The 11,577-nt window shown below is 39.0% G+C and overlaps 1 protein-coding gene across 1 annotated transcript in view; it reads left to right on the forward strand.

Annotated features, from left to right (window-relative positions):
* The window catches only part of LOC136665666 (carcinoembryonic antigen-related cell adhesion molecule 5-like), a 210,748-nt gene extending 201,880 nt beyond the window's left edge, over positions 1-8,868 (forward strand). Inside the window, exons 6-17 of the mRNA XM_066643328.1 lie at positions 2,406-2,675; positions 4,403-4,681; positions 4,796-4,933; positions 4,982-5,134; positions 5,394-5,660; positions 5,830-6,084; positions 6,164-6,274; positions 7,201-7,284; positions 7,793-7,870; positions 7,972-8,046; positions 8,237-8,519; positions 8,682-8,868. Coding sequence (XP_066499425.1) covers positions 2,406-2,675; positions 4,403-4,681; positions 4,796-4,933; positions 4,982-5,134; positions 5,394-5,660; positions 5,830-6,084; positions 6,164-6,274; positions 7,201-7,284; positions 7,793-7,870; positions 7,972-8,046; positions 8,237-8,415 — 1,889 coding nt within the window. The 3' untranslated portion in view covers positions 8,416-8,519; positions 8,682-8,868. The remainder of the gene's footprint in view (positions 1-2,405; positions 2,676-4,402; positions 4,682-4,795; positions 4,934-4,981; positions 5,135-5,393; positions 5,661-5,829; positions 6,085-6,163; positions 6,275-7,200; positions 7,285-7,792; positions 7,871-7,971; positions 8,047-8,236; positions 8,520-8,681) is intronic.
* The last annotated feature ends 2,709 nt before the right edge of the window (positions 8,869-11,577 follow it).

Consider the following 11,577-nt stretch of genomic DNA (forward strand, 5'->3'; position numbering starts at 1 on the left):
TTATTAGAGTTCATATAAAACTATATTAGGATGTTTTTATAAATCTTTGCTTCTCTCCTATTACAGCTGCAGGAGATAAGTTTTTTTAGGATCCTTGACTTTCCTCACCTCTGAAGTTCAGTTACATGTTGTTCGCATTTTTTTCAAAAAAAGAGATTTAAAAACTGCAGGAGAAACCCGTTCAGAAATGTGCAGAGAATTCACACAACGCTGGGCACAGAGCTCTGTGGGAGAGAGAGAGAGGGGGGTTTGAAGGGGGCTGCTGAGGGTCAATGGGAGACAGGGGAGAATTGGCTGCTGATGGAGCTCCAGTCAATATTCTGGAGCTGTGAATTACACGAGATTAAAACACTTTTCTCTCTGGTGCGTTTTTGTTGTGAACTGAAACAGATTGATTTGGTTTTGTTTTAACATTTTTCTTTAGATTCGTCTACAATAAATTGAAAAGTCTAATTTGAAGTGGTGAAAAGGACATTTTCCAGATCACTGACTGTAAACCACTGCTGGTCCACCATCGGACCTCTCAGATTACTGCCCTGTGTTCAGACATTTTTAATCCCTGAAAATATCTGTATTAGACAAGTTTATAGAAGACCTTTTATACACAATGACAATTCAAAATGATTTACAAAACAGTACAGAAACATTACAGTAGAAGAATTAACATTTTAAAATATAATTACAACTTTTTAAAAGCAAAATAAGAATTAAATCATAAAATACACACAAAACAGTGAAATAACAGAAAATACATGGTTAAACTGAAGATCTAACACCTCAGAAGGGCTTTTGAGAGAGTTACAATTAATAAAACAGTACGAGAAAAAACAGAAAAATAAAGAAAGTGTTATAAACAGTCGATGAGGAAATAAAAGGAATAGAATAAATTAGAGATGTAAAGGAATAAATGCAGACTGTAGTGTGACTGTGTGAGTGCAGTGTTCATCAAAGACACAGGAAGGTCTTTAGTGTAGATTTGAAGAGTGAAATATTTGGGTCAAATCTGACGTCTTCCAGGAGTCTGTTCCAGGTGCAGACAGCATAGTGACTGAAACCTGCCCCCCCCTGTGTGGTTCTGACCCAGGGCACTACTAACTGACCAGTCCAGAGTGATCTGAGGGCTCTACTGGGTTCATACACTTCAAGCAGATCTGAAATATATTTAGTTCTGAGGCAGTTTATTGATTTATAAACAATTAATAGCAGTTTAAAATCAATCCTGTGTTTAATCAGGAGCCAGTGCAGTGACCTGAGGATCGGGGAGATGTTCTCGGTTCTCTTTGTTCTGGTCAGTGTTCTAACTGCTGTATTTTCAATAAGCTGCAGCACCTAATATTATTAACTAGAGGCAGGCAACACGTCTAATGTGTGTAGATGATTCTAGCTGCTGGACAGTGGTTCTCAGTCTCTGACCTGTTTACCACTGGTAAGGAATTGATCAGTAACTGAAAATCAGCAGTTTTCATGTGTAAGTTACATAATGATTCACAGATTTAATTATGTTTTTATTATTTATTATATTTATTATGTTTTACTGAAAAAATACACCATAGTTCATTATGTCTGTAAGGGAACGGGAACAGAGTTCCTCCAGTTTTCCAGAGAAATCCATGTAAATAAAGCAGTTTCAGCTGCTTGTTGGATGTAAGCATTAGATTAGAGACAGACTCGAGCAGTTTGGAGTTAGATACAAAAGGTCAAAGCGGCAACAAGAAAAACGAGCCGAGACACAACCCGAGAATTACTCCAAAGCAGAATCCAGAGACAAAATGGAGAGAAACACAAAGAGAATTCTGTACACATGAAGATAAAATAGAAGAAAACTCTGAGCTGAATAAAACAAACAAACAAACAAACAAAAAGAACTATGCGGCTGATATTTACATCATTAGAGCCATAAAACACTGTTTAACTGTTCAACGCCTCCGTTACCCACTGATACAAACATCGAGAGCTGCTGTGAGCACCTGCCCCAAGCGGCGGATAACTGACATTACACTGCCCCAATAGGCTCAATGCTGACTGCTGGGGAAGACAATATAAGGTCAGTATTTGGCAAGATCCGAGGTTTAACATATAGATGGATGTGGGTTCACTATTTGGCAAACAGTAGGTCACTATTGCCCTTTTTATCTATGTGTTATAACGGATTACTAATGACTATTAATGTATTAACATTGTGTCTTTAGCTCCGCTGTATAAACGGATTTATCTCTATAGCTTCAGTGACTTAAAATCGGACACTGTTTTTTGGTGTAAAATCAAAATTCACTGTACTTTCACTGCCTTTGCTTCAGTAAAATATTAAAACTCTTTAAACTTAAAAAAAACACAAAAGAGATTTCCAATAAACAAATTCCATTAATGGACTTTTTTTAATTGATGGACTTTTTTTTTTTTAAAAGAAATACCTCGACCTACACTCAATTCAAGCCGTAGTGGATCTGTACTGAGAGGAAACCCAGTGACTCTGAACTGTACACTGGGTCAGTCTGCTGGATGGACCTTCTACTGGTCCAGAGTCACACAGAGTCCTGAGATCAACACCAGCTCCTCCATCTACACCATCAGCTCAGTTAGTGACTCTAATGGAGGTCAGTACAGGTGCAGAGCTGGCAGAGGAGACCCAGTCTACTACACACACTACAGTGATGCACTCTGGGTAAACGTCACTGGTGAGTAAGAGACTTTCACTAAGTGATGATATTTATTGCTATTAGGACTGAACATGTAATGATTTATATTTACATCACTACACACACAAATAGTCAACATTATTCAGAATTCATAACACATCTTCCTTCCACAGCGTCACATATTTATCTGTGAGTTTTATCAGGGGGTGGGGTGGTGTATTTTTATGAACATTACCTGAAAGAATATTACATTAAGAACTGTGCTTTTAATGAAACTAGAGATGTGAACAAACAAGGAAGAAAAATTAAATCAGACTGTGTCTCGACTAAGAAAACTGAATGCAGCAGCTCTTATTTTATTAATTTAAATGTGTGAGTACATTTTATTTGTGTTTGTCAGACTTCTAATAAATCTAGCTGTTTCCTTAAAAATGAATCCAACATGAGGCTCCAGTTTTATAAACAACATAAACCTAAACAGCTCTGAGGCCCGTCATAAATATATTTATTACATAATGAGATGAAAAATGAATAAATCTACAGTTTCTCTCCTCAGTGTAAAGGTGGAGAATAGTGTTCTTTGCATGAGGCCAGTGTTTGTTTCATAAAACACCTTTCACTGGTTGTTGTTTTGGAGAATGTTTTTTGTAAAAGAGTTATGTCAGGGCTGTACAAATGCGGCCAGTTGTAAGATTTTAATTGACCCGCGGCTTTACTTTAAAGAATACATCATTAGTGGCCCTCTGGCGGTTTTTCCTTTCGCCTGACGGTGGCAGTAGAGCGCTAATGTACAGGACACTGCACCACTGTGTTAATGAACTAATCTAAACATAAACACCGTTTATTTCTCTGGACCAACAAAGTAATTCACAGAACGACATTTGGTGATTGCTGCAGCAAAAGAAACCTCAAAGTAGACCGTGAGAACCGGCGATTTCAAGAGAGAAGGAAGTATCTGCAGTAAAATGTTGGATTTTACACTCTTTTGATCTCCTGCAGCAGTTAATGCTCTAAAATAAAATTCAGTAGTTAATAAATACAAACTGTTTTGTAAATTTGGGTTTTTCATAAACACACTGTTATAAATAACTCATGAATGATACATTTGGAAAGAGAGACTGGCCCTTAAGACTTTTTATATGATACTGTTTGAAAAGAGTTTGGACACCGCTGAACTGCTCATTGTTTTAAGTTTAAAGAACATTCAGATTAAAGGTAATATATCAGTTAAAGGTTATTTTCTAAAATTATTCATTCAAGCCTAGAAACTCTGAGGCAAAATTATAACGGATGATCTTTAAACTGATATATAACTTTTTTAATGTTAACTCTTAACAGATTCACTAGTGACCATTTCCATTCTGATTAAATAATATATATATTAACTGCTCTGGGTGAGTGTTTGTGAGGAATTTGGTGTGTTCTCCCTGTGTCCGCTCGGGTTTCCTCCCACAGTCCAAAAACACAGGTTGCTAGGTGAATTAGCTCCTCAAAGCTTTCCAAAAGTATAAATGTGTGAGTGAATGTGTGAGTGTGTGTTGCCCTGCGATGGACTGGCGCCCCCTCCAGGGTGTGCTCCCACATGGCGCCCAGTGGTTCTGGGTAGGCTCCGGACCAACTTTGACCCTGAACTGGATAAGCAGTTACAGACAATAAATGAATGAATGAATAATTATAAAAAGGTAAATTATTAATATAATCTCACAACAAACTCTCATTCATTAAGAGTCTCATGAACTGTTATTTAATCATTTGTATTTTTACAGATAGTCCTACAGCTGTGGTGTCCAGTATAAAGCCTGATGTACATGTGTTTAAAGGAGAGAATGTCACTCTGAGATGTGACATAGAGGCAGGAGGAGACACTGAGTGGAATTACATCTGGTTTAAAGATAATAATGAACTAAAGCAGTTCAGTAGATCACAGGAGATTACAGTCCGCTCTGTTACAGAGTCTAACAGCGGTAAATACACCTGCAGAGGGGAGAGGAAAAGTGACTCTCAGAAGTCAGAGATGAGTGATGCTGTTACACTGACTGTGTCTGGTGAGTCTGTGGGTTTGAGGTGTATTTTCTTGTTAATTATACTGTATGTAATAATCTTCTCCCTCTGTATAAACGTGTTTGTGTCTGTTCTATTCTCCATGTCGTCTGTGTCAGGTGAAGCCCAGGCAGTATTGAGTGTGTCTCCACAGAGCTGGCTGACTGAAGGAGACTCAGTGACTCTGAGCTGTGAGGTTAATATCTCCTCTAAAGGCTGGATGTTCAGCTGGTACAGAGCTGTTCCCTACAAACAAGGTTTAACCCAGATTACAGATGTTCATGGTAAAGTGGTGTATTCTGTAGAGCTCCTGTCAGACAGCAGAAGAGGAGCTGGAGGCTCCTACACTCTCAGTCCTGCTGCTCTGTATCACACAGGAGTTTATGTGTGTGGAGCAGAGAGAGGAGAACCAGCCTTTCACACACAGTACAGCAGTCCACAGCCGCTATGGATCACTGGTGAGGAACTAGAGCCGGTGAAGAATATACAGTCAGAACAGTCCACATTTATTAGTACAAAGTCAAAATATTTGATCTGTGTTTGAATCTGAAGGAGACGTAGGCACTGGAAGTGTGAAATATCATTTAAACACAAGTGTATCTTCCTCCTCAGTGTGTTTTATTCATTAAACCAGTTCTTTCTGTGGACAGTGTGTTTCTCAAGCATTATGTTAGTATTCAGCAACGTGATACACATCCGTCTTCTGTGTATTTTCAGGTAACTCTCCTCCAGTGTCTCTGATCATCAGTCCCAGCAGAACTCAACACTTCAGCACTGACTCTCTCTCACTGAGCTGTGAGGGACACAGAGACTCTGCTGGATGGAGAGTGAGACGATACACACACAGTGAGAAGGTGTCCAACTGTTCTTCAGTTCCAGGGTTTACCTGCAACATCAGCTCCCTCTCCACATCAGACACTGGAGTTTACTGGTGTCAGTCTGAATCTGGAGAGAGAAGTGATCCTGTCAACATCACAGTGCACAGTGAGTCTCCACCATTCTCATCAATAATAGAGGCTTAATACAGAGGACTACTGAGGTTTTGAAAGATAATATTGGGCTTAATTTTTCAAGCATAATGTAATAAAAATCGAAATACAGTCACACTAATTACCACAGCACACTTTTACTGACTCCTGTTTCTATCCTGCAGATGGTGATGTGATTCTGGAGAGTCCTGTCCACTCTGTGTCTGAGAGATATTCTCTGACTCTCCGCTGTTTAAATCGCTCCACACAGTCCTCACTCCTCCCAGCTGATTTCTATAAAGATGGAGTACTTCTCCAGAAGCAGACGACAGGAGAGATGACCATCCATAAAGTCTCAAAGGCTGATGAAGGTCTCTACCACTGTAAACACCCAGAGAAAGGAGAGTCTCCACGGAGCTGGATCTCAGTCAGAAGTGAGAAAAAGCTTCCTGTAATTTAATGCTTTCTCTAACTCTACAGTAAAGTATTTAACTTTAAATGATATTCTCTATATTTTTCCACTCTCAGGTTCTGGATCTGCTATTATAATAGGAGTAGCAGTGGGGGGGACTGTTATCTTGCTCCTCATTATCATACTGGGCTGGTTCTGCTGTTACAAGAAAAAAAAAGGTTTGAAAACTCATGGTCAGTGTATTGTGAATATGTGACTGGTCGGTATTTTGTTGCTGTTGTTGTAGGTTCATTTAACAAGCTTTTATTTTGGATGTTTAAATTCTTCATAATGAAAAGTTATCAAAACCTGAAGAGTTGCTTAAAGAGTCATGTTAAAAATGCAGATAATTTATTGACATTAAGGTATAATTTGGATCACTTCATCAAACACAATTCATCATGCAACACAGTTCCTTGTTCAGATGTTAGTTATCTCCCGTCTTGACTATTGCAACGCCCTCCTGACAGGTCTTCCGGCCTGTGCTGTGAGACCACTACAGATGATCCAGAATGCTGCAGCACACCTGGTTTTCAATCAGCCTAAAAGAGCACATGTTACACCCCTATTAGTTGAGCTGCATTGGCTACCCTTAGCTGCTCACATCAAATTTAAACCACTAATGATGGCCTTCAGAGTATTCACTGGTTCTGCTCCCATCTACCTCAATAGACTCTTAAAACCATACGTTAGCGCCCGCCCTCTCCGTTCCTCAAAGGAGCGCCAACTAACACGACCAACCCCCCGTACAGGTCAGTTGAGGCTATTCTCATCTCTGGTACCACGCTGGTGGAACGAGCTTCCAAACACTATCAGAGCAACAGAAACCCTCTCTGCATTCAAGAAATCATTGAAAACCCAGCTCTTCCGAGAGTATCTTTTGCACTGAATGTCTTTCTTTAATGCACTTATTACTTCCTGGCATATTGCACTTAATGTAAGGTATTTTGTATAAATTGTGCTGTAGTTTGAATGTTAGATCCTCTTTTGTAAGTCGCTTTGGATAAAAGCGTCTGCCAAATGCATAAATGTAAATGTAAACACATGCTTATTGTAACTAATGAACCCAAGTGAAAAAAATGTGTTTGCTTTTACTGTGGTGCAGGGCCTCTTTGTCCCGTTGGAAATCAGCAGAAAACCAAACAGAGTGAGAATCTGTGGATCTCAGGGTCCTCACCAGAGCAGGCTGGTCAGTTTGCAGTGTCCGCATACACACTAATGTTCACTTTTTACACTAGTTACACAGTCTCTCTAGAAGATCATTTACCTTTTGTCTCATGGCATTATTGATAAAACAGGACCCAGCTGTAGTTCATATATTTAATAAATTATATTTCACACATACAGACTCTACCCAAAACTGAGCTGGAGAAAAGGGAGATGAACACTGAGAAAGCTGGAAGATAGTTCTGGATAAAGCAGTCACTGAAGAGCTGAAGGGGAGGGTGGGATGTGAATATATTTGTCACTAGAAACTGAGGAGAGAAGGAAGGATTTGTAGAGTGTAGCAAGTGTAGGAGGGGTTTTGGTCAATCTCCTTCCCCCCAAATTTAATTTATTTCATAACTTATTTTTAACAATATTATTACTTCAAGAGTTTAAACGGTTTAAAAATAAAAAAACAGTAAGATTATTTGTTTTACAATGTGATGTGAAAATATAGTAGAGTCACATATAAACAACATCTTCTGTTGTAGACGATCCTGCAGCTATGTCCAGTGATGTAATGTACGCCAACATTGTGACAAGTAAAAAGAAAAAAAACAAAAAAAAAGGTAGGGGAAATATTAAATGATTATGTTGTTCTTTGCAATAAAATAAATGAAAAAAAATACTATTTTCATATGTATTCTATATAAAATGTTTTTTGTATCAGATGATGCAGTGATAAAAACAAGTGATGCGACATATTCTGAAATTAAGGTGAAAAATCCAAAACCCCATGGAAAAGGTATGAATTGTATACAGCACTTCATTAAAAACTCAAATACAATTGTTCTCACAAAACCTTCCAAGTTTTGGTTTCACAGAGTGGAAGGTTTAGAGAAAGGTGAATTAAATATAAATAATTGGTTGAGGGTGACATTTGGATGTTGACAGAAGAAAGACAGTGGTGACAGAAAGCTTCTGTTCTCTTTCAGAAACCAAAGCTGAACCCAGTGATGTGACTTACGTTGATATTGAACTGAAGCCAAAGAAGGAGTTAAAGAAAAAACAGAACAGAGGCTTTATGTTTAAGGGCGAGTTTAAAAGAAAGTATCTGAACACATTAAGAGCAGAACTGTGCTGTTTGAGTTTCTTTGTTAAAAATGGCATATAACAAGAACATATACTTGATACTAATTCAGTGACTGTGTGCTGCAGGGAAAACCACTGCAGACGATGACACCATTTACTCAGACGTGAAGCACACCACAGACTGGGGTACGATGAAATCATAAAGTTTATCACTGTTCTGCCTCACAAGTTTAAAATAGTGCTGTTAAGTACAAGGCCACTGTGTTTGAATGACACTCTCGGGGAGTGGAGGTGGTTATACGTTACGTTGGGATTTACCTGTGGTTTAAAGTGGTTTTCTCTTTTTAGGTTTTTGAAGGAACCTGTGCTGGTGCCAAACACCAAACAACCTTTTGTAGAATTCCTGATCCAGGTTTTTAGGAGCGCAGACAGAAGAGGTCAAGATATCAGTGTATTCACATTTTTAAAGTAGCTTTGGTACCATCTTTATAACAAATGCTCTGTCTGTATTTTATATTAATGAAGTGAAATGTTTCTCAGGGTTTTTTTATTATTATTTAATAATTACAGATGTTTAGAAATAATCATATATTCAAAGCTTTGTTTGAAACCTTTGTGCTTGTGTTTTATTTTTTGTAAAATTAATATATAAAAATTAAGGGGGTTCCCAAAATGTACAGCTTTATAGTCACTGGACCTTTCATCACGAGATCAGTTCTATCCCCAGTGATGCCTCAGTCTTCTGGAGGCCAACAATATGGAAGCAAATCTGTCTCATCAGACTTTGAAATACTACCACCTTTGAATTTGTAGCACCGAATTTTTTTGAACTGAAGTTATGCATCTGAAATATAATTGCTCTTGAATAGAACTTGTGAATTTTCAAGAACATGTTTTCACTGTTATTATTGAAGGTTAATAAATTCAGATAAAAAATTCAAGCTCAAAAAAATTCAAACAAAATATTTCGAAGTTGCTCAAATTCGGTAGACGATACCAAAATACGAGTTACAAAGAATTCAGATACACATCCGGGACACCAAGGGTGAGCAATCGATTCATTTGGATTTTCTCTTTCACCTTAAATTATTATAAAATGCATTAGTTGCATTCTGTCGCCGCTAGTTGTGTAATAATATAAACACAACTTCCATACCGTGGAAAAACTACACGTTTAGCTTCCTTCCACGGATATTTTTTAATTGTCAGATTATCAAGAATCTGAAATTGATATTACAGAAGGTGTAGTACAAATATAATATCCCAAAGTGCAGAGTTTAATTCATAAAGTTGTGTTTGTTTAAACACTGAATGTCGGTGTGTATATTCACAATTCGCTTTTATATGTGTAGAAAATAAATATATCTGATCTAATGAATATCCTTGATCTGAGAATCAGAAATTATAACAAGCCTGAAAAGGTACATCACTGCATCCTTCAAAAAAGTCTTGTCTCTGTATGATATTTAATAAAGGCATGGTCTTGTAATTATTCTATAAACATTTACGTATATTCAGTGTATTATAATCTGTTGGATGAACATTTTTAAATCAATTAATTCAAGCTTAAGTTTCATGAAATTATACAATATTTTTGTCACGCTTACATCTCAGGACTCAAATTCCCAGAATGCACCTGTCAGTCACATGACTACCCGCCGGTCTCCCTCACCAGAATTCTAATTACACACACCTGTTTGTCTCCCTATATATACCTCACTCTGAGAACTGTTCCCTGCCGAGTATTGCTTTGGTTCTCCCATGCATACAACGCGTTCCCTTGTACTTTGTCTGACGGTCTCCTGTTGCCTACTTCCTGCCTGTGTTCCCGATTTACGTCTCCTGTCTTGTCCCTATTGGTATTGTCTGCATTCTCTGGTTTTCGAACTCTGCCTGTTTTTGACTACGGTTTTTGTCCATCCTCTGAGGTACTGTTTGCTCCTGTTTTTGAACTTTGCCTGCCTTGTGATTACTCTTTTGGATAACGACATTAAAAGGACTGTTAACTGTGTTCCGCGACTGTCAGCTTTCTGTTATGTCCTGACAGAATACTCGGCCCCCATGCAGACAGCGGACACAGATGCCGTCAGAACGGCTATCACTAGTCAGGGCCAGATGCTAGGTCAACACCAGCAAATGTTGGCTAGCGTGACTCAATCTGTTGATTCTCTCGCTCAACAACAACTGAGTCAACAGCTCCAGCTGAAACAAGTGTTGGAGAGTGTTAACGCCCTTGTAGCTCGTATTCCTGCCCCTAGCCCTAATCCCAGTCCTCCTGTAGCGTCTGTCAGTTTGAACTCTCGTTATCCTGTCAGTAAACCGGAGATTTTTGAAGGCGATCCGGCCAAATGTAGCGGGTTTTTATTGCAATGTTCTATATTTTTTGAGAATTCTCCTCCCAGTAATGACCAGGCAAAAATCGCTTTTTTGGTCTCCCGTCTGTCTGGTAAAGCACTTGAGTGGGCCACCGCTATTTGGAACAGTATAGTCAGTAACACGTATCCCGAATTTGTCACTACTTTCCGGGAAGTGTTTGACCATGCTACTGAGGGAAGTTCTTGTGGTGAGATCCTTCTCACCCTTAAGCAAGGAGCCCGAACAGCTGCCGCTTATGCGTTAGAGTTTCGGACTATTGCTGCTGGTAGTGGTTGGAATGAACCTGCGCTCATTAATGTTTTTCGTAATGGTCTAAATCCAGAAATACTCACGGAACTGGCTTGTCGAGATGACGGATTGACTTTAGATCAGTTAATTTCTTTATCCATCCGCCTGGACCAACTCCTACAAAAACGTCCCCGGCCACCGTGTAAAAGACAAGAAGTTGTCAAGCGTCAATCCGCTCCTGGTTTTCTTTTTCGCCCGGTACAAGGTCAAGCTCCCTGTCCTAATCCTCCTTCGGATCCTATGCAATGCGATACTATGCGACTTTCTCATGAAGAGCGCCTTCGTCGTCTCCACGGTGGACTATGCTTATACTGTGGAGGATCTGATCATATTCGTCGTGATTGTACACGCTTACCTCCGCGAGTCCGGACTCAAAACCTGGAGGAATTTTCGTGCTAACTTGGTGAGTGTACCCACAAAAGGGTTAATATCAAAATCCTTTCTCATACCTGTCAAAGTGTACTGCCAAGGAACTTCTTTTGTCGTTTCAGCGCTAATAGATTCTGGAGCCGAAGGAAACTTCATTCAACAATCCCTCGTTACCCGGCTGGGAATTAAGACAAAACAGTTGTGCAAACAG

This window comes from Hoplias malabaricus, chromosome 14 (genome assembly GCF_029633855.1).
Source record: "Hoplias malabaricus isolate fHopMal1 chromosome 14, fHopMal1.hap1, whole genome shotgun sequence".
NCBI classification, from domain to species: Eukaryota; Metazoa; Chordata; class Actinopteri; order Characiformes; family Erythrinidae; genus Hoplias; species Hoplias malabaricus.